The sequence below is a fragment of the Saccoglossus kowalevskii genome, chromosome 13 (assembly GCF_978046115.1).
Source record: "Saccoglossus kowalevskii chromosome 13, keSacKowa6.1, whole genome shotgun sequence".
Taxonomy (NCBI): domain Eukaryota; kingdom Metazoa; phylum Hemichordata; class Enteropneusta; family Harrimaniidae; genus Saccoglossus; species Saccoglossus kowalevskii.
This window is the reverse complement of record NC_140653.1, coordinates 15,434,554-15,461,220: the sequence shown is the minus strand read 5'-3', so window position 1 is coordinate 15,461,220 and position 26,667 is coordinate 15,434,554. Positions and strand designations below refer to the sequence as shown.

General features: G+C 37.5%; 1 protein-coding gene across 1 annotated transcript in view; it reads left to right on the top strand.

Annotated features, from left to right (window-relative positions):
• Window positions 1–25,727, top strand: part of LOC102800674 (synaptotagmin-4-like) — a 28,828-nt gene extending 3,101 nt beyond the window's left edge. Inside the window, exons 2-4 of the mRNA XM_085507328.1 lie at window positions 17,272–18,158; window positions 18,990–19,143; window positions 25,414–25,727. Of these exons, the coding sequence (XP_085363454.1) occupies window positions 17,272–18,158; window positions 18,990–19,143; window positions 25,414–25,727 (1,355 nt within the window). The remainder of the gene's footprint in view (window positions 1–17,271; window positions 18,159–18,989; window positions 19,144–25,413) is intronic.
• The last annotated feature ends 940 nt before the right edge of the window (window positions 25,728–26,667 follow it).

The window sequence follows — 26,667 nt, the reverse complement described above, 5'->3', positions numbered from 1 at the left end:
CCAATGTGGTGCGATGTGATGTGGGCGGACTGTGTTACGGAAGTACGCCTCCTATGTAACTTCTTGTTAGCCGTAAGCTATAAGAGAGTGTACAATTGCTCAACTGTTTTATTTTGCCAGTTGTTTACTGAATCATGAGTAGTAAATAAGACCCCTTATCTAATCACGTGGTGATTATTGACAGCACTCCGTCTTATACTACATGTGGTAACCCACGGTGACAGTCGATGCTGTCATACTTTTACAGGTTTCACAAAGAAGCCCCTGATTTACGGATGTATCCATTTCCTGCATCATTAAAAATATACATAATAATATTATTATGTGAGTGTCTCCAAATTCGTCGCTTGCAACGATTAATCACGCTTATGTATTATTGGGGAGGACGGGATTTCCACAGACACGTGTTATCCTATCCTTATCAGCTTAAAAATGGTTTGCATAAATATGCATGGGAGCGATTATCCGTGTGTATATTCTACAAGATATCGTCGCACACATCTGTTTTTTACCCACAAATTAAGTAAATATCAGCCATTAAATGTTCGCGTTACGACTCGCCTTGTATGTAATTGAGCAACGAAGTAAATTCAAACAAGTCATGTGAAGATGACACAGCCCCCACTTGTCAGATGTGATTATATTTGGTTATGAATTATAAAGTCTGAATGTATATTTATAAAATCGGGTAGGAAGATTAAGTTGAAAATCAACATTACAAGGCACATACCCTATATCAACATATCAAGCAAGTCTATACCAAGTATGGTCTTATTTGGACTAATAATTCACAAGATATTAACAAAAATTTAAAATTAATTAAGTATGCAAATGAGTCCATTAATTAAGTTGAAACTCAATATTGCATAGCGCATATCTTATATTGACAGATAAAGTAAGTTTATAACAAGTTTGGTCTTATTTGGACTATTAGTTCACAAGATATTCAAAAAAAAAATCAAAATTAATTAAATATGCAAATGAGCTTGTTCAATTGAAACTCAATATTGCATAACATATATTTTATATTTTAAGTCTCTACCAAGTTTAGTCTGATTTGGACTATTAGTTCACAAGATATTAACAAGAATTAAAATTAATAATTAAATATGCAAATAAGCTCATTAATTGATTCCTTGAAAAAATAAAGTCTCAACGAAATCGGTCTAGCCATCTCCGAGAAATGACGATGGACACACAAGAATCGAATTAAGAATTAAAAATGGCCGCCAGTCGGCCATATTTGGAAGATAACTTCAAGCTTTAAAATGACCGGTCTGTCTGTAAAACGGGGTCAAGTTTCTGAATTTTAATGCATCCAGTCGCCCCGAGAAGTTGCACATGAATTTGCTTGATCCTAAACTGTAGAAGCAATTTATTTCGCTGGAGAAAATTATATAGTTTGCCATTTCCTTTATTAGAAATTATGCAGACATGGTTTACGTTCACTCATCTTGACAAGATGCATGACCCTTAAACCCCGGCATATGATGATTGACTAGGTCATGTAAACAAATATAGTTTCCACGTGTTGTATACGTACGCGGCATGGAACCATATCGTACACAACGCGTTGTATTCGTCCGCGGCATGGGACCCATTTCGAACCCATGTGGGAACGTGTATAAATTGTATACATCCACGACATAGAACACGACGCTTTGTGTATGTCCGCGGCATAGAACACGAAGCTTTGTGTACGTCCGCGGCATGGGACCATATCGTACACAACGCGTTGTATACGTCCGCGGCATGGGACCCATTTCGAACCCATGTGGGAACGTGTATAAATTGTATACGCCCATGGCATAGAACACAACGCGTTGTATAAGTCCGAGGCATAGAACACGACGCTTTGTATATGTCCGCGGCATAGAACACGACGCTTTGTATATGTCCGCGGCATAGAACACGACGCTTTGTATACGTCCGCGGCATAGAACACGAAGCTGTGTGCACGTCGCGGCATGGGACCCATGGCGAACCCATAAGGGAACGCGTATAAATTGTATACGTCCGCGGCATAGAACACGACGCTTTGTGTACGTCCGCGGCATAGAACACGACGCTTTGTGTGCGTCCGCGGCATGGAACACGAAGCTTTGTGCACGTCCGCGGCATGGGACCCATGGCGAACCCATAAGGGAACGCGTATAAATTGTATACGTCCGCGGCATAGAACACGACGCTTTGTGTACGTCCGCGGCATAGAACACAAGGTTTTGTGTACGTCCGCGGCATGGAACCCATGGCGAACCCACATGGGAACGCAATCTCCTTCCCAGAGGCCTTTGCGCTTTACGCAATAGTGCCTCTGCCACAGGCAGCCTTCAATTTTGTGGTCAATCACCTCACTACGCACGGCCATTTTCTTGTACCTGTTACATCTGAAAACGTACTACAAAAAGTGGGAAAAAAACGTATGTGACATCCGAACTATTTATTAATGTCAGACTTCAGTAAAAACGTAAATACGAACCATTTTATCGCGGACTATGTTTTGCGAGGTAATGCTATAGTGGTGAAATGGCGCACGTGATACACTAAAACTTGGAGGAAAGAAACGTTCTGTTAACGAATATAGTTGGGAAAGAAACATTAAAGACTAATTTCACTGAAAGGGGTTTCCTAACATTTCCGTTCATCTTGTATTCTGGTGAATATATCAATACTATTTCTGGCTTGAACGGGTTCGATTTTGCGCGTCTAACAGCAATAGAACACACAGGTTCTAGTAAGTTTATAAAGTTAGTCATTTATAGTAGAAACTAGTGCTTTGGCATGGAGGAACGGATTGTAATTTTCTAACGCAAGTCATGTATATTTTGTATAACAACGCGTTGTATACGTCCGCGGCATAGAACACAAGGCTTTGTATAGGTCCGCGGCATGGGACCCTTGGCAAACCCATATGGGAACGCGTATAAATTATATATGTTCACGGCATAGAACACAACGCGTTGTATACGTCCGCGGCATAGAACACAAGGCTTTGTATAGGTTCACGGCATGGGACCCATGGCGAACCCATATGGGAACGCGTATAGATTGTATATGTCCACGGCATAGAACACGACGCGTTGTATACGTCCGCGGCATGGGATTCATATTACACCCAACACGTTGTGTCCGCGGCATGGAACAGGTTGTATCCGTCCGCGTCTTGGAGCTCATTCGATGATCGGTGAGTTTAATAAAACTGCTTCTACGCGGACATAAGTCATTACTTCCGGGTAGTGGTCGAGTTTTATGTTCTACTAGTATCTCTTTTTCTTGATTCACCGAGACTAGTGAAAACGACAATGCCTAATCCCGGATTTGGTTGTTTGACATTTACTGGAAAAACACATTGAAGAGGATGACATTTACATTGTCCCGCGGTTGATCATCTACTGGGGGACAATATAATTGCTTCATTTTTAACTCGCCTTGTTTTAGCTTAATTGCCATGCTGTGTTCCTATCACTGACACTACTGGCACTGTGTTGATAGCACCGGGAACGCATTCGGGCGTTGAGTATCTGCGTTTAATATAACAACACGGACGACAGCGTGGGTGTGTATACCTAAGAATTGTAAAGGCTCGTACACAAGACGAAAGCGTTTCGCTTTGTCACAATAACTATGGTAGCCCGAAATGGTGACTTTGGGTTTTGCCCGTCATAAACACGTATAAACGTATATGTATTACGTGTTTAACTGAATTCGCTGGCTTACGGCCCACCAGCTGCGGCCCACATATTGTTGCTCGCGCCCTCTAATGATAGAGCGTTTCTGTGACGTCACATAGACGTATAGGCCACTTTCCCGGAAGCGGGGGCATACCGTTTTGGGATGTAACGTAAACTTGTACGCGAGATATTGTGCTTCTGGGTGTACCAATCGACGTCATAAAAATGATAAAATCCCCTTCTGTCGACTGTCAGCGAACTAAAATGTTTGTATTTTCCGCCATGACAAAGCAGGAGTATTTTTGCACCCCAGTCTCGCTACTTCCGGAAAAGTGGTCTATATAGCATAGAACAGAATAGAATAGAATACTGCTTTATTACATCATTAATGAAATCTGACATTTCTGTTTTGGTATTTGTTGTATCAAAGCTTGTTAAAAGAAAAATAAACTACAATTAAACTACACATACACTACAATAATGGATTTTAAATAAACTACTTCTAAATCACACTTGTCTAGAATATATTAAAGGAAACATCAATCTAAGCAACATAATGACCCCTGAAGAAAAAGGTCCACAAATGTAGGAGAATGCAATTTACAGTTTTTTTATATCACTTTTCATTCTCTAGATATTCAACTTTATATCATTATCATGTAGTCAGCCATCTTGATTCTCAAGCAAAGGATTATGGGTAACATCATAGAATCTGTTATCAAAAATTTAGAAAATTATTTCATCTATAACATGAGAAATACTGATACGAATTAGTTCATATTTTCAGTTCTGTTTCCATGACAACTATATTATAAACATGGATGGAACCAGTACATGTATGCTACCAATCTCTAAACTTTCAGCCAATTTGAAGTTAAACTTTTGAAGTTATAGATGAAATCATTTCCTCAATTTCTGACAACAGATTCAATGATGTCATACTTTACCCATAATTCTTTGCTTGCAAATCAAGATGGCTGACTACATAATACTAATGAAAAGTTGAATATCTAGAGAATGAAAAGTGATATAAAAAAACTGTAAATTGCATTCTCCTACATTTGTGGACCTTTTTCTTCAGGGGTCATTATGTTGTTTGGGTTGATGTTTCCTTTAAAATCTCTTAAAAACATAATCGTCATTGGTAGATTACTGCAGATCAAAACCATATCGACGCTTTGAACAGCCTTCTTGTTGCCTCTATATCGTCATTGAAGCGCCTAGTTGCTAGAAGGCACTAATTGTTTTAAGTATGACGATGTGAGAAGGGTTTAATGGCGTTTGCTTCGCTTAACATAGCTTTACTTTACTTTACTTAGCGTATATTTTGCTAGGATATAAAGAAACAGATTTGACGATATAAGCATAGGTAATGGCAAAAATTCAGCTTGTCAACACGTTAAAAACGTTTTTTTGTTGTTAAAAGTTTACAGTGTGACCTTTGGACGTGGAGGGTCCATAATTTATATTTCTAATATTTACGTATGTGTTTGTGTTTGGGATTAAAATAAGCAGGCTTTTCCGGGTGGATAATAACACTCATAGCCAAAAAAGTAATCATGACATCCACAATATTTTTTGTGATAAGTATGGTCCCTAACGGCTCCCTATGTGACCAGGCGAGTCAGGCGCCGTGATAACTTCTGCTTATAAAGTTTGATCCGTTAACAACTGAGTACTAGTATTGGTTATAAAAGTTATGCTTGAACTGACATTGAAGCACCCAGCACGATTCTATTAAAGTCGCTGTGTTGTGATTTGTTCGTGGTATACATGAGCGTCTGTCTTCTGTATGTTTATACGGAGATCTGTACCATGTTCACATCATCTATTTTTATATCCATTTACGCCGACGTAAGAAAAAACTGGTGTGAACACAAACAGGCGGGCTAACAATGCGTGTCAAGCGGCGATAACAACACACGCTAAAAACGCAAAGGTTCATGGGTAGACGCTTGTTTGTAAACAATGACACGCGATGGCCATCTGACGCATGCGCAGGTGGCGACTCCCCCGCTTTAAGTTATTATTTTTACATGTATACGTTGTTAAACTCAAAATATACTTAGAATTAAAACGAGATTAGCTCCATGTTCCAACAAGTTTATAAATATTTATATTATTATTATTGACATTTGACATGGCCCAAAATTGTTATCTATTATTCCTAGGCTGAAAAAGTAAACAAAATACATAAATATATGGTCAACCGAAACATTGCCCATCTACGAGTCTGTGCCATTCAGTGGTCGTGTTATTTACGCCTGGTGATGGTGTGAACGCAAGATTACGAGGCTTCTAATTGATTTTAGGCGGGAAACAATCCCAGTACACTTTATTTTCCACTTGAAAGTCTAATATTTTTCGTGATTATCCTAATTTGATATGCAGTGAAGCGTGATGCAATAGACTGTATAGTGGAAAATATTGGTCCCAGACGGCTTCCAACGTTAGGTGGGCGTTGAGTGTCATGCAACTGTATACGACTCCTTTCCATTTAATCCGTTTACAGCTACATGTATTAATTTGTTATTAAAGGTGTTCGCTTCTGATACTCCGCGTACGGAGAAGGAAGAGGGGAGGTAATGCGCTAGTAATAGGATAGGGGAGGTGTGTCGCCAGTAGCGCTTCGCTAAACTCCAATGTACTGCCTGTGTCCCCAGATAGTACAAAATGTGAACCTCAATTGTTATGCAATGAAAATATCTGGCGCAAAAAAAAAAAAAAAATACGTTGAACGTTGAAAGCCCCCCTCCTCTTCCGCAGTAAATAAAGAAATGTGTGAACGTATTTGAATTGTTTCAAATTACGACAAGAAAAAATCTTAAAATGCCAGATGCCTCAACCAACCAACCACCAAATAATTTTTTTTTTTTCTCTTCTTTTCTTTATTCAAATGTCTTGGTTTTTTTTGGGGGGGGTTGGGGTTTTTTTGCTATCTTTTTGTATTACTTTATTGTATTGTATTTTCAACTAAGATCCCACTCCGGGATACGGTTTCAATAAAGATTATTATTACTCTGCAGAAACAATTTGAGAAATACCCCCTCCCCCCTTTTACACGTGTTAATGCTGGCTCACGTGTGCCGGTCATTCAATATTTTTCCATGCCGATTGCCATTCACTGAGAGTGACATAATCTATTTAATCCGTCATACATCAAAGGAAAGAAATTGGGGTCAACTGACAATTTTTCGAGACACAAAAGTCTAAAATGTAAAGAAAACTGCCAAATTATTTCGTCATGTCATTCTTACTGTTGTTTATGAATTCTAATATTTTTCAAACATTTCTAACAATTTGCATTTATTTTGCGGGTTTCCAGTGCATTTCATATAAGTGCAGTAACATGATCAGAATTTAAAAAATGTAAGTGCAGTAACATGATCAGAATTTAAAAAAATTATTCGAGCCTGTCTTAAGCTACTTATAACTTAATCCTTTTTTTATTTCTGATACATTTTTATTATGTACGTTGACCATGGACAACAATTCACTGCTATAACTGTCTCTTGTTTATATTTTGATGTTTTTTTTCAATAAAATATAATCTCACGGGAGTGTGTAAATGGCAAAAGCCGGGTTATCGCGAAATAAACCGGCCTTCGCCATTTATACTCTCCCATATTTTATTTTATTGAAAAAAAAACACCAACAAATAAACAAGAGATTGTGTGCAAGTCTAATCACAGCTGTCACATTTATAGTCACATATATCAAATGGTAGGCCAATACAAAACATTTAATTTCTGTTCATTTTTTTTTCTAAAATCATTTTTTATTTTTTTTATTCTGAAATTGGCGTTGTATTTATTTTTTCTAATACCCCCGGGACCGGAAATTTGAATATAATGGGGGTGTCTTATGTATTTATATTTAGACTCGAATGTAACTGAGCTCCATCGTTAAGGTTCATTATCAACCCTTCATGGGTCTTTAAAACGTTGGCAAATGTGCGCGTCTCGTTGGAATTCATATCAACGTATGCATGGGTTATAAATCACATATGTATAGGCTTAGATATGAATGCAAGGTCGAGCGTTTATAGGTCAAGTATCCACGACTTCCAGAACATGTTACCTCGTGATATTCGACACACACACTACTGCCATGTATATTTAATGGAAACTGAGAAAATATCGTGAAGTACGTTATAAATAATCAACATACTAGCTAAATTAAATTTTAATATGACGATGTCACTTAGAATATAATCAAATATAATCATTCCACCAATTAGCTAAGTATCCAGTGTGTGGTTATTAGAAATTAGCTAAGTATCCAGTGTATGGTTGTTAGAAATTAGCTAAGTATCCAGTGTATGGTTGTTAGAAATTAGCTAAGTATCCAGTGTGTGGTTGTTAGAAATTAGCTAAGTATCCAGTGTATGGTTGTTAGAAATTAGCTAAGCATCCAGTGTATGGTTGTTAGAAATTAGCTAAGTATCCAGTGTGTGGTTGTTAGAAATTAGCTAAGTATCCAGTGTATGGTTGTTAGAAATTAGCTAAGTATCCAGTGTATGGTTGTTAGAAATTAGCTAAGCATCCAGTGTATGGTTGTTAGAAATTAGCTAAGTATCCAGTGTATGGTTGTTAGAAATTAGCTAAGCATCCAGTGTATGGTTGTTAGAAATTAGCTAAGTATCCAGTGCATGGTTGTTAGAAATTAGCTAAGCATCCAGTGTGTGGTTGTTAGAAATTAGCTAAGCATCCAGTGTATGGTTGTTAGAAATTAGCTAAGTATCCAATGTATGGTTGTTAGAAATTAGCTAAGTATCCAGTGTATGGTTGTTAGAAATTAGCTAAGCATCCAGTGTATGTTTGTTAGAAATTAGCTAAGTATCCAGTGTATGGTTGTTAGAAATTAGCTAAGCATCCAGTGTATGTTTGTTAGAAATTAGCTAAGCATCCAGTGTATGGTTGTTAGAAATTAACTGAGCATCCAGTGTATGGTTGTTAGAAATTAGCTAAGTATCCAGTGTATGGTTGTTAGAAATTAGCTAAGCATCCAGTGTATGGTTGTTAGCAATTAGCTAAGCATCCAGTGTATGGTTGTTAGAAATTAGCTAAGTATCCAGTGTATGGTTGTTAGAAATTAGCTAAGCATCCAGTGTATGGTTGTTAGAAATTAGCTAAGCATCCAGTGTATGGTTGTTAGAAATTAGCTAAGCATCCAGTGTATGGTTGTTAGAAATTAGCTAAGGATCCAGTGTATGGTTGTTAGAAATTAGCTAAGCATCCAGTGTATGGTTGTTAGAAATTAGCTAAGCATCCAGTGTATGGTTGTTAGAAATTAGCTAAGCATCCAGTGTATGGTTGTTAGAAATTAGCTAAGCATCCAGTGTATGGTTGTTAGAAATTAGCTAAGCATCCAGTGTATGGTTGTTAGAAATTAGCTAAGCATGCAGTGTATGGTTGTTAGAAATTAGCTAAGCATCCAGTGTATGGTTGTTAGAAATTAGCTAAGCATCCAGTGTATGGTTGTTAGAAATTAGCTAAGCATCCAGTGTATGGTTGTTAGAAATTAGCTAAGCATCCAGTGTATGGTTGTTAGAAATTAGCTAAGCATCCAGTGTATGGTTGTTAGAAATTAGCTAAGGATCCAGTGTATGGTTGTTAGAAATTAGCTAAGCATCCAGTGTATGGTTGTTAGAAATTAGCTAAGCATCCAGTGTATGGTTGTTAGAAATTAGCTAAGCATCCAGTGTATGGTTGTTAGAAATTAGCTAAGCATCCAGTGTATGGTTGTTAGAAATTAGCTAAGCATCCAGTGTATGGTTGTTAGAAATTAGCTAAGCATCCAGTGTATGGTTGTTAGAAATTAGCTAAGCATCCAGTGTATGATTGTTAGAAATTAGCTAAGCATCCAGTGTATGGTTGTTAGAAATTAGCTAAGCATCCAGTGTATGGTTGTTAGAAATTAGCTAAGGATCCAGTGTATGGTTGTTAGAAATTAGCTAAGCATCCAGTGTATGGTTGTTAGAAATTAGCTAAGCATCCAGTGTATGGTTGTTAGAAATTAGCTAAGCATCCAGTGTATGGTTGTTAGAAATTAGCTAAGCATCCAGTGTATGGTTGTTAGAAATTAGCTAAGCATCCAGTGTGTGGTTGTTAGAAATTAGCTAAGCATCCAGTGTATGGTTGTTAGAAATTAGCTAAGCATCCAGTGTATGGTTGTTAGAAATTAGCTAAGCATCCAGTGTATGGTTGTTAGAAATTAGCTAAGCATCCAGTGTATGGTTGTTAGAAATTAGCTAAGCATGGTTGTTAGAAAGTATGATATATATAAAAAAACATAGTATTTGGAAAGTTAATAGAAATGCAGCATGTGCAACAGTATTGAGCAATTAGGGGTGGACAGATAAACTATGACATAAAATTAATGTGAATACAGTGATGTCCCGTGGCACAATATATCATCATGTGTGAAATGTTTTACACATGTCGTACACGTCACATGGGGCACGTATATAACACGACGCGTTGACAATGACACTTTAAAACAATTGGTTCCTGGGTACAAACACATGAATGAGTAATTGTGGAGAGGTTGACAAACTTTGAAAACTGCCAGTGCCGAGGTGATCCCCGGTAAATTTCCGTAGCTATCTATGTCAGATATAACAAACGCCTGATATGCCCCATCAATTATGCAAAAGAAAATCGAAATGTCGCTCGGATCATCTTAACGAAATGGTGAGGGAAATGATACATTTCCAAGCCCCGTTCTGAGATGATTTCACTTGTTTTATTGGACTTGGGCAAAGCATCGCCACAGGGTTCTTTGTCTAAGTCTGTTATATTTAATAATTTATTCCATCGTCACTGTTATCTTGATAGATTTGTGTTCGAACACTTAGCACGGGCTAAAAAGTAAGAGTTAAATCTGATCCGTTTTTATAGACTCGGTCTAGATCCTTAGCACGAACGGAGCTAACGAATTGTAAGCGAGCACTTAGCTCAGGCTAAGTGCCAAAAACACCATTGTATTCAATGATCAGTTGAAAGATATACTATCATAACTATTTATTTCAATATGTCATTTCCGACATGACAATCAATGCGAGCACATCCAGAAACCTACACTATTTCGGGGGGAAATTGACTGACAATGATACTCTGTTATACTTCCTGTTATTCTGCACTCTGCAGTTTCTGAATTTACATTTTTATTATTTTAACCATAGAACTAACATCTATACCATCCTGCTCTGAGTAAGCATAGTTAAAAGGACTAAATATTTGTTTAATCATTACAAATTTGAGTGTTCCTTAGCCCGAGATAACTGTTTTTTCCTAGTCCCTCCCGTGTATGACCGCAATGGAGTATGGCCGATATGCGAACATACAAGATTAACCCGTGTAGCATGAACACGACTAGTGTCATAAGAAATACTGCACATGACAACACTAGTTACTATGGTGCCGAGACATAATACGTACAAAATAAGTTTGAAGAATAATGGTTAGATAGGTTTATTGAACAAGACAAACATATGTAACCAATTAATTTGAAGAGATTACTGTGCCCGCGGTTTACCCCACACTTGTAGATCGTCGAAATAATGATAGTAATAGCAATTGCGCGTGTCACATTGCATATTGAGTGCTGGAATAGTTTTCCAAATTTGTAAATTAGTTCTGTTTTATTGTAATTCTAATTAATTGTTTCAATTATGCTTTGTTCACTTGTGTCATTTTAGTTGAGTTATACATGTTTAAGGTTTTTAGCGATCAGGGATCTGTCTCGATAGATCCTTTGTATAATTATCAGGATGGTAATCACTAAGCTTCTTGGCATTTCTGAGAGCGACCTTTTTCAAGATGTTGTGAGAAACTCTTCTGCTTATCGACGACTGGGACTAAGCTAATTCATCCATTTTCAAATGAATGTCAGATAATACGATTGAGACGTCACATCAGCACTGGTGACAGCAAGGGTCGCTGTGGCAACGTGCAATGAACTCGCTCTAAATGTCATGTTTGCATTATTTGTTTTGCCATTGGTATTGAAAAATGGGCAAATGGATGCGACGCGTACAGTTTTTGCATACAATAAATTAGCGGTAAATTTCCTTGCAAATTCCCAATTTATAAACTCAAAATAACAATCGAAATTATAATCCCACAGTACCAATGAATATATGGTACATGGTCTAACAAATAACTACGTATGAAGTACATGTCGTGTATGCTGCCACGTAGACCGTTTTTTAACGCGTGGGGCGATGTGACCACGATCTTCTTGTCACGATTGCCGCGTACTAGCATTTTAATAATTTGGTTGCCCGCTGTCAAATCATGCCCGCTCAAAAAGTATTAAGACCATAACCAAGCTTTCGCCGATTTTTTATCAAATTAAGGATATATAATATTCATATGAATAGAATTTAAATTTAAGAATTTTGTTTATAAAAAAAAACACCCAATATGTTTCGTTAACCCTTTGAATAACATAATGTTTCCGTCCAAACATTTTTTTTTATATTTTAATTTTAATGTTTGACTATATTAACACAACTTTCCATTGTTTAAAGCTGATTCAGTCACGTGAAGGCATGAAGGTCAGAAGGAACTCAGCATTTTAGCTCCGCTGTCGACTTTGTCGAGCAGAGCTTATCATATGGGTGATTGTCCGTCGTCGTCGTCGTTCGTGTCAATGTTTTACTTTTCCGACTTCTTCTTGAAAACTACAAGACTGAATGCTTTGATACTTGATGTATGTGTACCTCAGGTAGACCACTTGTAGATTTGTTCATTTCATGATGTTTCCTTTAATTCTCTAATTTTGGTGAATATTTTTTGTTATTTTTGGAAAAAAGTGATATTTTCGACTTCTTGTTAAAAACCGCAAGTTCGATTGCTTTGATATTACATATATAGGTACTACATGTGGACCTCTCTCGGATTTGTTCATTTTGTAATGATATCTTTAATTCTCTAATTTTGATGAATATTTTTGGTAAAACGTGATATTTTCGACATCTTGTTAAAAAGCACAAGTCCTATTGCTTTGATATTACCTATATAGATACTACATGTGGATCTCTTGCGGATTTGTTCATTTTGTAATGATATCTTTAATTTTCTAATTTTGATGAATATTTTTGTCATTTTTGGTAAAACGTGATATTTTCGACTTCTTGTTAAAAAGCGCAAGTCCGATTGCTTTGATATTACATATATAGGTACTACATGTGGATCTCTCGCGGATTTGTTCATTTTGTAATGCTATCTTTAATTATCTAATTTTGATGAATATTTTTGTCATTTTTGGTAAAACGTGATATTTTCAACTTCTTGTTGAAAACCGCAAGTCTGATTGCTTTTATGTTCTACATATAGGTACCTCATGTTAACCTCTCTCAGATTTGTTCATTTCGTGATGATATCTTCAATTCTCTAATTTGTATGAATATTTTTGTCATTTTCGGTAAAAAGTGATATTTTCAAGTCTGATTGCTTTGGGTTTATACATATTGTTAATTTTCTAATGATATCTTCAGTTATTTAATTGAAATGTGCATTGCTAACTGTGGAGCTATCTCAGCCGAGAGATTGCTTGTTCTGTCTGCTTATCAGGCTCACAGTATTCGTATTTGAAAGTCATTCATTTTAATGTGATCTAAAGCTGTTAGTCTCGTGTCTGTTCCTATATCCTTCTTTGTTATAAGGGCAAATATTAACAGTTTCCACGAGACAGACAATATATAATTACATGTGACGTGCTGTCCCTAATTTTCGGGTCTGCAAATGGATCTGGCCTATTGACATGAAATGATGATGATCAACCGCGGTCTTAAAGTCATATTGCGATTTCAGTTTCAAATACCCCGAGAAGGTGTGCTATGTCTTTCAATTAATGAGGTGTTCGTATGCAAAGGACTCCCCTTTCTCCCGATTTGTAGGGAACCATCACATATAGAGGGAATATGATCGCATGTATGTTATTATCACTTGTACGCCAGCTGGCTGTAACCATAATGGTCTTATCCAATCTGATTAAAATAAGATCCTTGTGGGGATATGTTTATATTTCATTCATTTTATTAAAATTATTGTTTGTTTATTGTTTTATTTGTTAATATATTTGTTTTCATGCCTTTCTACGAGTTTTTTTTTTTCGTTCGCGAAATCCCCACTGGTATGTACGGCGGAATTAGAAAAAACCACAAAATCAAAATCAAAGTAAAATAATGAAATAAAAAGGCATTAATAACAAAAGTAATAAAAAATAAAATTAAAATAAATGTATAGCCAAAATAATTAAAGCCCGTACACTACATCAGATTTTAATCAGATTGGGTCTTATCTTGAACCTCGTATCCAATTACGAATGTGTTGATCCTGTAAATGTGAACTCTGCAGAGTGAATATTTGCCGTAACAGTATGTTTGTATATTATATCTTTACATGTTCGTGATGGAGTCCTTCGTAACGTTGTTTATCAGTATATGGAAGGTAATACGTGTTATACAATGCAGATAATATAGCTCCAGAAACTTTGAAAAATAATTACACAGTTACCTAGATAGTGGAACTGGATTGCACCTATAAGTTAATATTTGTTTAAATTACAATGGAAACATATGCGAATAAATATTCTTCAGGGCCTTTAAAATTGTTAAAATATCATAGAATACGGAAGTAAAATTGCATTTTCTGCAATCATCATGGCATTGATTGAAATTGTTAGTGACGTCACTTGTTGATATAGTTATTCATAATTACTCTGACAGTTGTCATATTACTTTCCTGGACACTGAATACATATGCAACAATCAGTGTGTGGCTTGTTCATTATTGTTCTATTATTGTTGTGATGCAAAGGGCAGTTCATTAATGATAAAACGAGTTAACACATATCCTTGTCTTATACTGAATCGGTGCAGTCATTCAATGTCTTAACACGTGCATTAATCGTGACCCATAATACCACCCGGCAACAACATTCACCACGACCTTTGACGCTCTGCAGTGAAAATGCTTCTGAAAAATCTACAAAGACACAGTAAGATTTACTCTTTTTTCACAAGTATTTCAGACGACAGATTGTAAGATGAAAACATTATCAATTTGTTGAATAACCTTTTCTAAAAAATAGCTTGAGCCTAGTCAATTCCCCCAGGGCATCCGCCGACGAATTGACGCGCCTTTTTAAAGATGCAACCAGGAGGAGACTAATTAATTTTTAATAGTGTTGTTTGGTGCTGCATGTTGATAACTTGGATTAAATACCTTGTCGCAAACTAAAAATGTTGCCTTTAGCAGCTCGCCAACAGTGCGTTCGACGAAAAATACTATTACCCATGTGCAGTGAGTGCACGTGCGTATCAGAAAACGTCTGTGTTTTATCGAACGAACACTTAATGCTACGTGAATGACGCTTTAAAGCCTCACTTGCGCACGCGCGGGAATTGAGTCCCAAGCGACGATAACAACACACGCTAAAATCGCAAAGGCTCATGGGTAGACGCGTGTTTGTGAACAATGACACGCTATGGCCATCTGACGCATGCGCAGGTGACGACTCCCCGCTTTAAGTTTATGATAAATCATAATGCAATCAACAACCAGTATCAAAGAACACTATTATAAATAATATATTCTCATCCATATTGCTTAGCATGGATGTGAATATTTCGCTACAAATACATAAATACCCCTATAACTATATGATGATTCGGCGAACCATATTTGAACAAAGGAATGACAATTGCTGCAGAAAGCTTCTCTGGAAAAGAACTATTCTCTCACATACCATTAAAATAACATTTAAATATTGGAGTGTATAATTTCTGGATACTTGGAAATGACTTGAGCTGTTTGGCCATTGAGCTGTGCCGGTTTTGTTTTTTTTATGCTGAGGTGTATTTTATCAGAGGTACATTACCTGGGGTTTGCAACGCGCATCGTACTGTATTCAAGTCTCATCTCATAGATAGCGAGACTGGTGCTACGACCTTCTGATATGACATAGGCGGCTTGTAATAAAATAAAACATGTATTACCACATTCATAGTGAAAAAATGTAATACATCGAAAATGTACAGAAAATATAGTTATCGTAATACGTCATATCTTGAGCAGCTATTTTGATCCACCTGGACATCCCAGTATCATAGTTACCTCGGGCATGCGCATTCGAATTTTTATGAGTTGGAACGCTTATGCGAGAGCGAGATTGAAACGGGATCTTTGTATAATGTCACCATAGTTGCAAACCCAAAGTAATGTATCTCTGATTGTGTCTATAGTGATATGATACTTTAGGGTTTAACTCAGCAATTGTACCTGGTATACTTGGTGGACACATGGTCCCTCTATAGAGGATGAAGGAACTGTACTGGACAATAGGACTTCAAAATCGACTGCTAAATGAAATTATCGATAAGCGCTTTCTTTGCCCTTCACTCGAAACGTATGCATACTATCCACATTTTCCCGTGATATATGTTCTCTGAATATCGCACAGACAATTAAAGCGCGGTAGTCGTCACGCCACGCAAAGACGCGACTTTGACTGTTGCACAGATCAACGAGTACAAACCGAGACGTTACCAAGCTATAATTAGGTATTTTCATGTGATTGGAAGGTATCGAAGAAGTCACCGGCGGTAATTAGTGCAAATTGTGCCCCGATACATGTGATTTCCTTTAGAAGAGCGCATTGGATTGTGGGAAATCAATGTTTATCAACACAACTGTCACACATGCGCAGCGCGACGACCATAGCCGTTTAAATTTGTGTTGTTATTTTCTCATCCTTGCAGTTTATTTTCTAAGCGAACACCCCCACATCGGCGCGTTGTATCCGGGTGGTATTGCCCGCCCTTTGCTCCAACACTATATAATGTGCAAATGCTTCCAGGCGTTCGTACATTATATATCCCCATTCGATGTTTAGGAATAATACACCGATATTAGTAGTCTTAGTCGTATCCTCCAGTGACGGAGCACTTCCATGACGTCAGCATGATGCACATTTGTGAAAGCAATGCCGTTTAGATATACACTTGTGTTTAGTTTTGTTGTCGTTCGTCGTCTAGACTATAGTAAGATTACTCAAAAACTTTATCTCCACTGAAGATCAACACGGAATATTGGCGCTCTCGTTTCACTCATTCATTTGCGTCATGGAAACGATTGAAAGCAGGGTTATGTTACACAGAACCGTAATGATGGAGTCGCGTGCCTTGAATTAAAGAAAAATTGTAAGAGTGGGTTGTATAGTTTTAACATCCACTGAATAAAATAGTAAACAGCGATTGATTGCGCTGGTAATGACAATATTAAAAAAGTTAACACAGCTAAATGTCTACTAAAACATTTGACAAAATCTAGACTTTTGAAACACACGCCGTTTCTTAAAGCGGAGGGGTCGTCACCTGCGCACGCGCGGGAATTGAGTCCCAAGCGACGATAACAACGCACTCTAAAAACTCAAAGGCTCATGGGTAGACGTTTGTTTGTAAACAGCGACACGCTATGGTCGTCTGCCTGCATGCGCAGGTGACGACTCTCACACTTTAATATATATCTTCAAGAATATGACGTTCACTTTATACGTATATAATGTTTCACTGTGTTATTTATTTCAGTATATCTACAATATTCCCTGGGTGCCAGTGCCGCTGTTTTGCTGTTCGCTCTTTTTTTCGGGTGTGCTGTATGTTGGCACAAAAAACGTCAGAGGAAAGTATTGGATTCAGAAACCATTTACATTAATAAGAAGGCTATTTCGGGCCCAAGGGGAAGTGATACGCCACCTGTACGGCGACAGAGTGGAACACGTGATACAGTGATGTGCGGGGCAACAAAGGCAACTTCTGGACCCGAGTTGTTTTTATTCGATACTCTGCGCCAGATCAACGAACGTAGTGAGACACGTCGACTGTCGTCATTTGGATCATTGCCAAGCCCAGGAATCCCCCATAGTGCAAGTACATCGTCTATCAGTAGCAGCCAGTCATCACAGCCCTTCTCACCTTTAGATTTAGCCCCTCTGTCTCCCCAAGATACGAGCAACTACAGCACTGACTTCGAAACCGAAGATGGAACCGCGGACGAGAGCTCATCTCGTTTACGACCGAAACTAGATTTTAATATTCTCTATTCTCACGCAGAGTCGACCTTGGTGGTGACGGTTGTCAGGGTTCGCGATCTACCGGTAAAGACGGGGTCTACCTACGACACGTACGTGAAACTCTACCTACTGCCTCGGTTTCAGGACCCCCTGCGAACTGGTTTATGTCGTAAAACAACCGAGCCGGAATTTAATGAGCACTTCCAATTCCATGGCTTGCCCATGGTAGAAAGTGAAAAAGCCATCCTAAGATTTAAAGTTTATACTAAAGATTTTTGGAAGAAAAAGAAAAAATTCGTCGGTGAAGTCATATTTCCATGTATTGATGCTGATTTGAAGTCTGAAACTCCTTGTATGTATTCAAGCGAACTGAATCCGAACAGAAGCAAAGCAGTCAGAAAGGTAATGAAACGGATCATGAGCTAAGAAGGGCGCCCCCACTAGCCCCCACTAAATTCAACAATAAAATGTCCAACAGGCTGGATAAACAGCAAAAGACGAGACATTTCGGGTGAACACCCTGTTTTTGCACTGGCACAGCTCTCTGCAGTTTTGCGAGTACTTTTTATATGCTAATATCAGTCATTTCCTATAATGCAGAAGTACTTCCCCTCTCGACGCAGTTGGCGAGTAAATGTGTGCTTTGTAGATGTGACTTGTTTGGATACTTCAAATCAGTTCCGGCCAGTTTGTCATTTAAGCCATGAAGGCGCGACAATGTCATATAAATCATTATCGGATAATTATCGTCTAATAAAATCTAATGAAATGTTGGCAGAGATGTCTAGCTTAGACATTTTTAGACATTATTAGACGCCCAGACAGACCTCTCTAACTTAGACATTGTTAGACATTGTTAGAAGATATTATCGATAATATCGGAGAAAAACGAACCGTCCCAATAGTTGCCCAGACAGCCTGAGACCTGTCTAATTTAGACATTTTTAGACATTGTTAGACGATATTGTTAGACATTTTTAGCCATTGTTAGACGATATTATCGATAATATCGGAGAAAAACGAACTGTCCCAATAGTTGCCCAGACAGACCTGTCTAATTTAGACATTTTTAGACGATAATATCGGATAACGTTAAAAAGTGCAATGTCGCGCCTTCCTCATTTAAGCATTCCATCAAAAATTATGTGCCGACTAAAAATACAGACATTGTGCAAACATTTAGTGTTTGGTTTTAGCCTCTTTTCTCAAGTAACATGTGTTTTGTTTTCACAGCGGAAAGGTAAGAAGAGAAGTAAAGGTCACATGAATGTGGGTCACGGAGAACTCTTCATTCTGCTCCAATATCAAGCTGTTTCCAATAGGATGAAAATTTTAGTACGGAAAGCAGAAAACCTCGGAAAGGCGAATTGGATTCCAGGCAGTGCAGGTACATGAGTTGCTAAGGCAATGAATTCTGGTATATTGGAGCACTTGCAATATCCGGCACTGGATAAAGTCGCCAAAATCAATTCTAACACAATTTTCATTTTGTAATTCACTTTAGAACGGGTTACTTTATTTTAGTAGAGCTTCTAAATTCAATTTTAGTATTGTCGTGCACTGAACAAAAATCCAAAGCTAATGAGGCTTACAGAAAATATTATTAAGAGGGTTTCTGTAGATCATACAATTTAAAAGTGGAATTGCAATTTTAACACTCGGCGGTAGACTTGTTCCATATCCCATGGTTCGTTGCCCATCGACGCTCACCTATATGGAAATGTAGCAACCTCCTTTTTGGGGTGCTTTAGGTGCCAGTGGTTTTTCTGCAGCCCGTTGCAGACTGTGTGTTATCACAGCGTACGTGTGTTACGTAACTCATTTTTGCGTAGAAGGTCAATGCGCCAATGACCTGTAGAAATCGCACCTGATTCATGTGCGTATCATAGTCGACTACATGTTGCATTCAGCTACAAATCACCCACGTGGCGTATTCAGCATATTGTCTATACAATCACGTGATTGAAAGGCTTTGCTTCGAATCCAGGGTATCATTTTTATATATTGAGTATAAAGTTTTACTTGTCACTTGGGTGATGTGAGAACAATATCGTTCTTTTCTTAGCAGTTATCGGCTAAACAAAGAAATCAGCAAACGGTTATTGTTTGAAACAAGTACGTCCCCAGTAAATGCAGAACTGTGGAAAGTTAACAGACTGTTAAAACAACAGAGTCGAACTAAAAGTGTTATTAATATATGTAATCCCGCGAAATGTTCTGTCAACTTAAGAGGAAAATATCGTCGGATTATATACATGTATTTATCACATGCTTATTTTCAACATTCCAAAAAATAAAACGGCGGAGTGTTGAAAGTAGAACTATTGCTGAACACTGATTACAAAAATATCATTGCGCGCGCCTCGTATGCTAATATTAATTTTGGAATTTTTATATTAGACGAATGGCGAAATAATCAACAAGTTGTGAAAAAAAATACCCGAATTAATAAAACCCATTGTATTACAATAATGGTCCGGGGCTCATGCAGCTATTAATTCGTAATTCGTTCGGTGGGCAATTTACACGTGAAATGCCGGCGTTCCGCGCCTGAAGTCTGTTGAACCATGGAGGTCTTTTACTTCTATGGATCTAACGGACACTGCATCAAGAGAATGACATATACAAACCTAACTGAAACAATTTTCTTAGAATTAATGTTAATTTCAATATTATTTTAAGCAAGATGTTCGCAATAATAAAAAAATCATCAAAACAAGAAACAATCGTAATAATGTAAATATACATCACAGAAATGAAATGTCGTTTTCGGGCTTAAATTGTTTGTTTGCTAAACAACTGAATGAATGAATGTAGAAACCTTAAAAAACGAACAATTTAATTTAATTGTATATTGAAATATATCGTTATAATCGCAGGTATATGTACTACTACCGCTTATTAACAAGATACGGATTTAATTGTCTATTATCTGGCACTAGCTGAACAAAACAGAAAATATATGTTGTCGTGTAAATCTAAGTCCCTTTAACTGTTAATTATTGTTAATTATAAAGTTCTAGTGTGGACGTTCAACAAAAACAAAATTATATGTTGCCCGTAACTCGAAGTTCTGTTAACCGTTAGTTAAACATCGAGTTGCGTTTGGGTGTGGTACCGCAAACGTGGGCGTGGTTTATACAAAATATGGGCGTGGTAATTTTTGTAACTGGATGTCAGCCTGAGTACTTTAGAATCTTGATCATTAAAACGAAGTAGAGTGATAATAATTATAATCAAAATAAACAATATCCCACCATTTCAAATATTTTACTTTTTAATCTGGCTATATTCAAGTTACTGGTATTTGGATTTTTTGGTGTAAAAGCAGATACTGAGACTATACCCATGAACAATTACAGCTCTTCCAAAATCTCGGTCTGAGAACACGATTTTCGAGCCGAAGCCATGTTAGTCCTAATTATGTTTCATGCCTTGCTGTAGAAGCCCGGGAATATTTCACAAATAAAACGCTGTTTTAAGTTAAAGCGGGGGAGTCGTCACCTGCGCATGCGTCAGATGGCCATAGCGTGTCATTGTTTACAAACAAGCGTCTACCCATGAGCCTTTGCGTTTTTAGCGTGTGTTGTCATCGCTTGGGACTCAATTCCCGCGCGTGCGCAAGTGATGATCCTCCCGCTTTAATGTATTCACGAGTCGCATATTCAGCCATGGTACGATCTTGTGATTATTTTCAAACAATATTATGTGCGCATGTCTTGAAATCACCGATCATTGCTCAAAAATCCTGGGACAAAGAACGTCTAGAAGCGGTATCAGAGCTCGGTTGTCAAAGGATTAGTGTAATACTAATGATTATGTGCTGGCAGATATCATTACACCCACATACCCTCAGAACACTGCACGCGATATGCGCCTTGTCCGAGGCGTAGTTTTAGAGTCTTGTGGCGATTGTATTTCTACTGTGAGTGGGGGTGGTGAATTGTATTTTTCTTGTGTGGGTGCGTAGATCTAGATTTTGTGCAACAACCACTCATTGTTCATCAAAACGGCAACGTGGATCACAGTCCCTCAACACTGTACGAGGATGTTTAAGTTTACATTATTTCTCAGTACTTATTCACTGTTAAAATGCTGTACCATTACTTTCACCATCCTACTACAGCCAGATCTGAAGGCCTTTGCCGCATTCTGGCCATGCTGTGTGGCGCGTATCGCGTGGACGGGTTTCACGTTCTCTGCACGTTATAAGCTCGGTTATTAAGCATCCTTTATTGGGGATGCCCGGTGGCCGAGGGGAAGACGTGTAGTGGCGTGAAGCTAGGCGATTAGGTGCCGTACGCGAGCGCCGGTTCGAGTCACGCACGCAGTACGTATTTACTATAATTAGACATAGTCTTTACCTTGCCGTTTATTCGGTGTTATTTGCTTACTTTACTTCCTATGTCGACAGCAACTATGAGTTTAAGTTTACATCAGTTGGTTCGATGTCGCATTTTCAATTGCTCATGCTCTCCGAATAACTGATACGTATTATACATTTATGCGCTTTTGAGTAAATTTATTTATTTATTTATATGCAAAGTAAACCACTTGCCCGGTACATACTTCAGACAATTATTTATATTGCAATAAACATGGCACAGTATGTTTTCTTTGCCTGTAACGAAATAAAGGGGAAAGAATAAGTTAACTTGTCTGTCTGATGTCGTCGTCGTTCAGTTCAATGTTGAAAAAGTCCGGAACATACATTTTTGGGCATATTAATAAAAATATGTCTTCAAAATCGGCATTGGCTTAACATGGTCTGTACACGATACGAGAATGTCACTTCATAGGCTGTGCCATCAACACGGTTCTTGAAAATCATTATCATAAGTGGGAAATTATATGAGAGATGAACTGGAACCGGATATGGCCCTCCATGCACATCTACCTTCAGTTACTGAAACATTCTTTAAAAATTAACTCAAATATTTGCACTTATTCAAAACTAAGAGTTTGTCACTAACACGAGGCTGGTTCATTACGGGACTGTGCAAACTTTAGACTTATTTCTGTCCTCCCAATCCTCTCAAAAAATGTTGAGGGTACTGAGGAATAGAAAACTCTGGATGCAAGCATCACGCGAGCAGAATATCTTGCCTCTTTTAAACTTTGTTGTTTGAAGAATTATTGAACTATTTTTAGTCCTACATTAGGAATTTTACTTAATAATAAATATAATAAATAAATAAATAAATAAATAAATAAATAAATAAATAAATAAATAAATAAATAAATAAATAAATAAATAAATAAATAAATAAATAAATAAATAAATAAATAAATAAATAAATAAATAAATAAATAAATAAATAAATAAATAAATAAATAAATAAATAAATAAATAAATAAATAAATAAATAAATAAATAAATAAATTAAAACCCTCATTCTCAGTTTACCGCCACCATGACTTGTTGTGTATAAGTTGTAAAATGTATTTGTGATTATCAATGTTACTTGACTGACAAAGTCGCGTGAGTTGCGCCCTCCGCGATGCTCCAAACCTGTTCGGCCGACAAAGGTGCCCCTCACACCTACTTGTCAGGCTGCATTGTTACCGGTAGCTGATATTTTGGCTGATACATGTATTGTTATTACCCTAATTTGCCCTATATCATTACGTTGTTCAGGGACTTTTATAAAATAACGAAAACGTTAAACATTTCGACAGATTCTGATCCTATAATAACTGTTTTTGGACGTGGGCGGTCTTATTAGTGGGGCCAGCCCTAGTCCAAAAGCATGAGGCTGACGCGCCCCCTCCGGCCCAATTATTTAGTAAATGGGAAATAGAGTAATGCATTTATTTCTCCGTAATATGTTTTTTTTTTTCTTTCGTAATTGTTTTCTGTGATGTTTCCCCCGTCACGTCTTGCGTGACTTTTTAGTCTCAAGATTCTTTTTTTCCTGGGCACCGGTATGAGCTAGCCACGGGATATAACAACTCGTCGTGGTCCGATGTATGTTTGACATTTCAAACCTATACTAACTAGTGAAAAGGCGTGGGATGTGGAAATGAAACTGTAGTATTCTGCGACAGTACTTGCCAGTATTGGGTAAATTTGGCCCTCGGAAACAAAAAGATGCCGCTCGCCTACGCTGGAAATTCTCGTGATTATCGCACATGCTGAGAGGTAATATTAACAGCCGGGCGTTGAGTGTACATATGCAATGAATAATGTCAAATGCCCACTGTGAATTTTCATCGTTTAACTTAACACTGGTTATTACAGGCACGAAATGTCACTTCCGTGGCATTTTAAGGTTTTCGAGTTAATTTAACTTGATTATCGGGCAGCTTAATCAAATATTGCGAATATAATCAGTACGCAGAATATGATGGATACGAATAATACGTAGAATCGCGTTCAGTTCATTACGACCTGCGCACCGTTCGCGTTTGCTCTCGACAAGTATCGGAAAACAGTAAATATCAATTGTGGTAATTGTACAGATTAATGAAGCGTGTTGTAAATATTTTGGCAGGTCGGTGGCGTCAGGCAGACAACGGATGCCGTTGGGTCGGTTGAAAGTGTGACGTAGGGACACGCTCTATGCACCGCCACCAGCACTACAATAATACCAACAGATCGTTTATATAAATCGTGAAATTTCATGCATGGGAGCGTAAAGTTTAGCATAGTCCATTGTGTTCAGCATTTATCGTATATATTGACATACCACATGATGTTGATACCCTCGATCGCATGAAAGTAACTATCGATAAAGCTTGTGAACTATGCCATATGCGATCAGATAAACTCAATGCTATATTTGTCATAAAACACGTTATGTACATGTCCCGTATAATTGTATATTTATCATAATCAAATGTTTTCATAAAAGTATGCCATGAAAAATGACTAATTCCGGTTGTCCACTTCAAAACTGATATGCCGCGGAAGTGACATAGGTTTGTTTGTTTGAGCGACGCCACTTGTGTACTATTAGCAACTTAGCTGATCAATGTGTTGATGTGTTGTTTGTTTGTTTGTTATTTAGGAGTATTTGTACAGGTGTTAGATATACCAGGTAGCTGTCATAACATACTCCGCTGTGGGTCAAAGTGTCTCTTAAATTTCAGTAAAATGTCGATTATGCCCTTCAAGGAGTTTTTGCCTCAACTTGTAAATTTGAAGCACGATTTTGCTTCCTATAGAGGAACTGTGAGCCATGTGGTTAAAAAATAAGGTTGTATAAAAATAATAACATTTACCTCATAGTGGATAGCAATACTGGATATGAAATAAATCAATTAAAAAATGTCAGTCTAAGATTTGCCTCTCGTACTCACAACACCTCGCTTGTACACATTCCCACAAGCAATTGACCGGTAATAATGCACTGACAAGCAATAACCATTTATACAGCGCCCTCTAGCAATGAAGCCCTCCTGTGGCGTCATTCGCGGCGTCGTTCTTTGACACCCCCCCCCCCGCTACCAGAAATTCTATCTTATTTTAGAGTGATTTGCTCATCAAAATCGAAACTAACGACTAAGCAATTAAATGGTGAAAGTAAACGAAGTTTATTTAAACGACTTTACTGAGATCCATCCACGTTATTTTGACGTTACAGGAGCGTATCAGTGTGACTTATTAAATATTATTAAATGTGTGGTATAATATTTTTCTTCTTTTTATTTTCAGATCACCATGTTGTAATAAATCTGACGAATAAAGGCAAAGTGGTGGAATCAAAAGAAACTCGATTACAAAGCGGTCACTCCCCCGTTTGGAACGAACCGTTCTTGTTCGACATCCACAACAGACACGTCAGCAACTATTCGCTAGAGTTCATTCTAATGAAGGGACGTTTTTACTCGCGACACGGTGTGGTCGGCCACGTGTTGATTGGCCCTGATACCACAGAATCGGGCATTGCTCACTGGAACGAGGCCATGCAGCCACGTGCGCGAGAAACCGCCAGATGGCACTCTATTTTGCCGGTCAGTAAATACTGAAGATATATGCTGAACGAGTTGTTGATATTTTTTAAAGAAAACATATATTTATATTCAAACAGTAACGAGGAACATACTCAACGCTACACTTGGCGTCGAATGGTCGATGATAACTTGAAGTATGATTATGATTACGTAATATCATCACGTGACCTGTAGCGCCATTGCGATGATGATGATGATGATGATGATGATGATATATTACATACATATCCAAAAACTTTCGCTCTCTGGTGGCAAGCGATTAAATTAGGTTTATTTAATCTCATTATATATTTATGAACATAAAAATTATTTCTAAGTCTATAAATTTCATGAACTGAGCCAGCGAGGAACATAATCCTATTTCCTCCTCAGTAGTTGACGTTCCATATGTCTTCATGTAGTTATCGAAAACTAGATATAGGGGATACTAGTAATACTTATAATATGGTTTAATCCATGTTTGCTTTTACATAATACAACACTTGGAATTTCACGTGTGGGGGCAAATAGACACAAGATTATATATCGTTATTATTTCCCCCATGCTTTCATTATGGGTCAAAGGTGACAAAACCAATTGGGGTCACCAGACAAGTTTTCGAAATTCAAGAGTCCTAGAGGACAAAAAACTAAAGTTTGTATTTTTGCACTTGTTCTTCGGTAAATATATTCTTGAATTTGACTCGAACTCCCTGTGAAAATGTACCAATATGATAACAATCTATTGTTTTAATAGTTAACGAAGTACATATGTGCTAGGAGTATCTTAAGTTGTATTAGCTGTAAAAAGATATAGTGACTAGTTTCGAAACGACCAAAGAGTCGTGTGTCTGTTAACTAAGTATAGTCAATTATTTATATTCAAATTAATTTAAGATTTGCGAGTCTGGAACAAAATGTCATGTTTTGTGGTCGTCAGTTCTGGATTACCATAAACTATAGACTGAAATGTCCG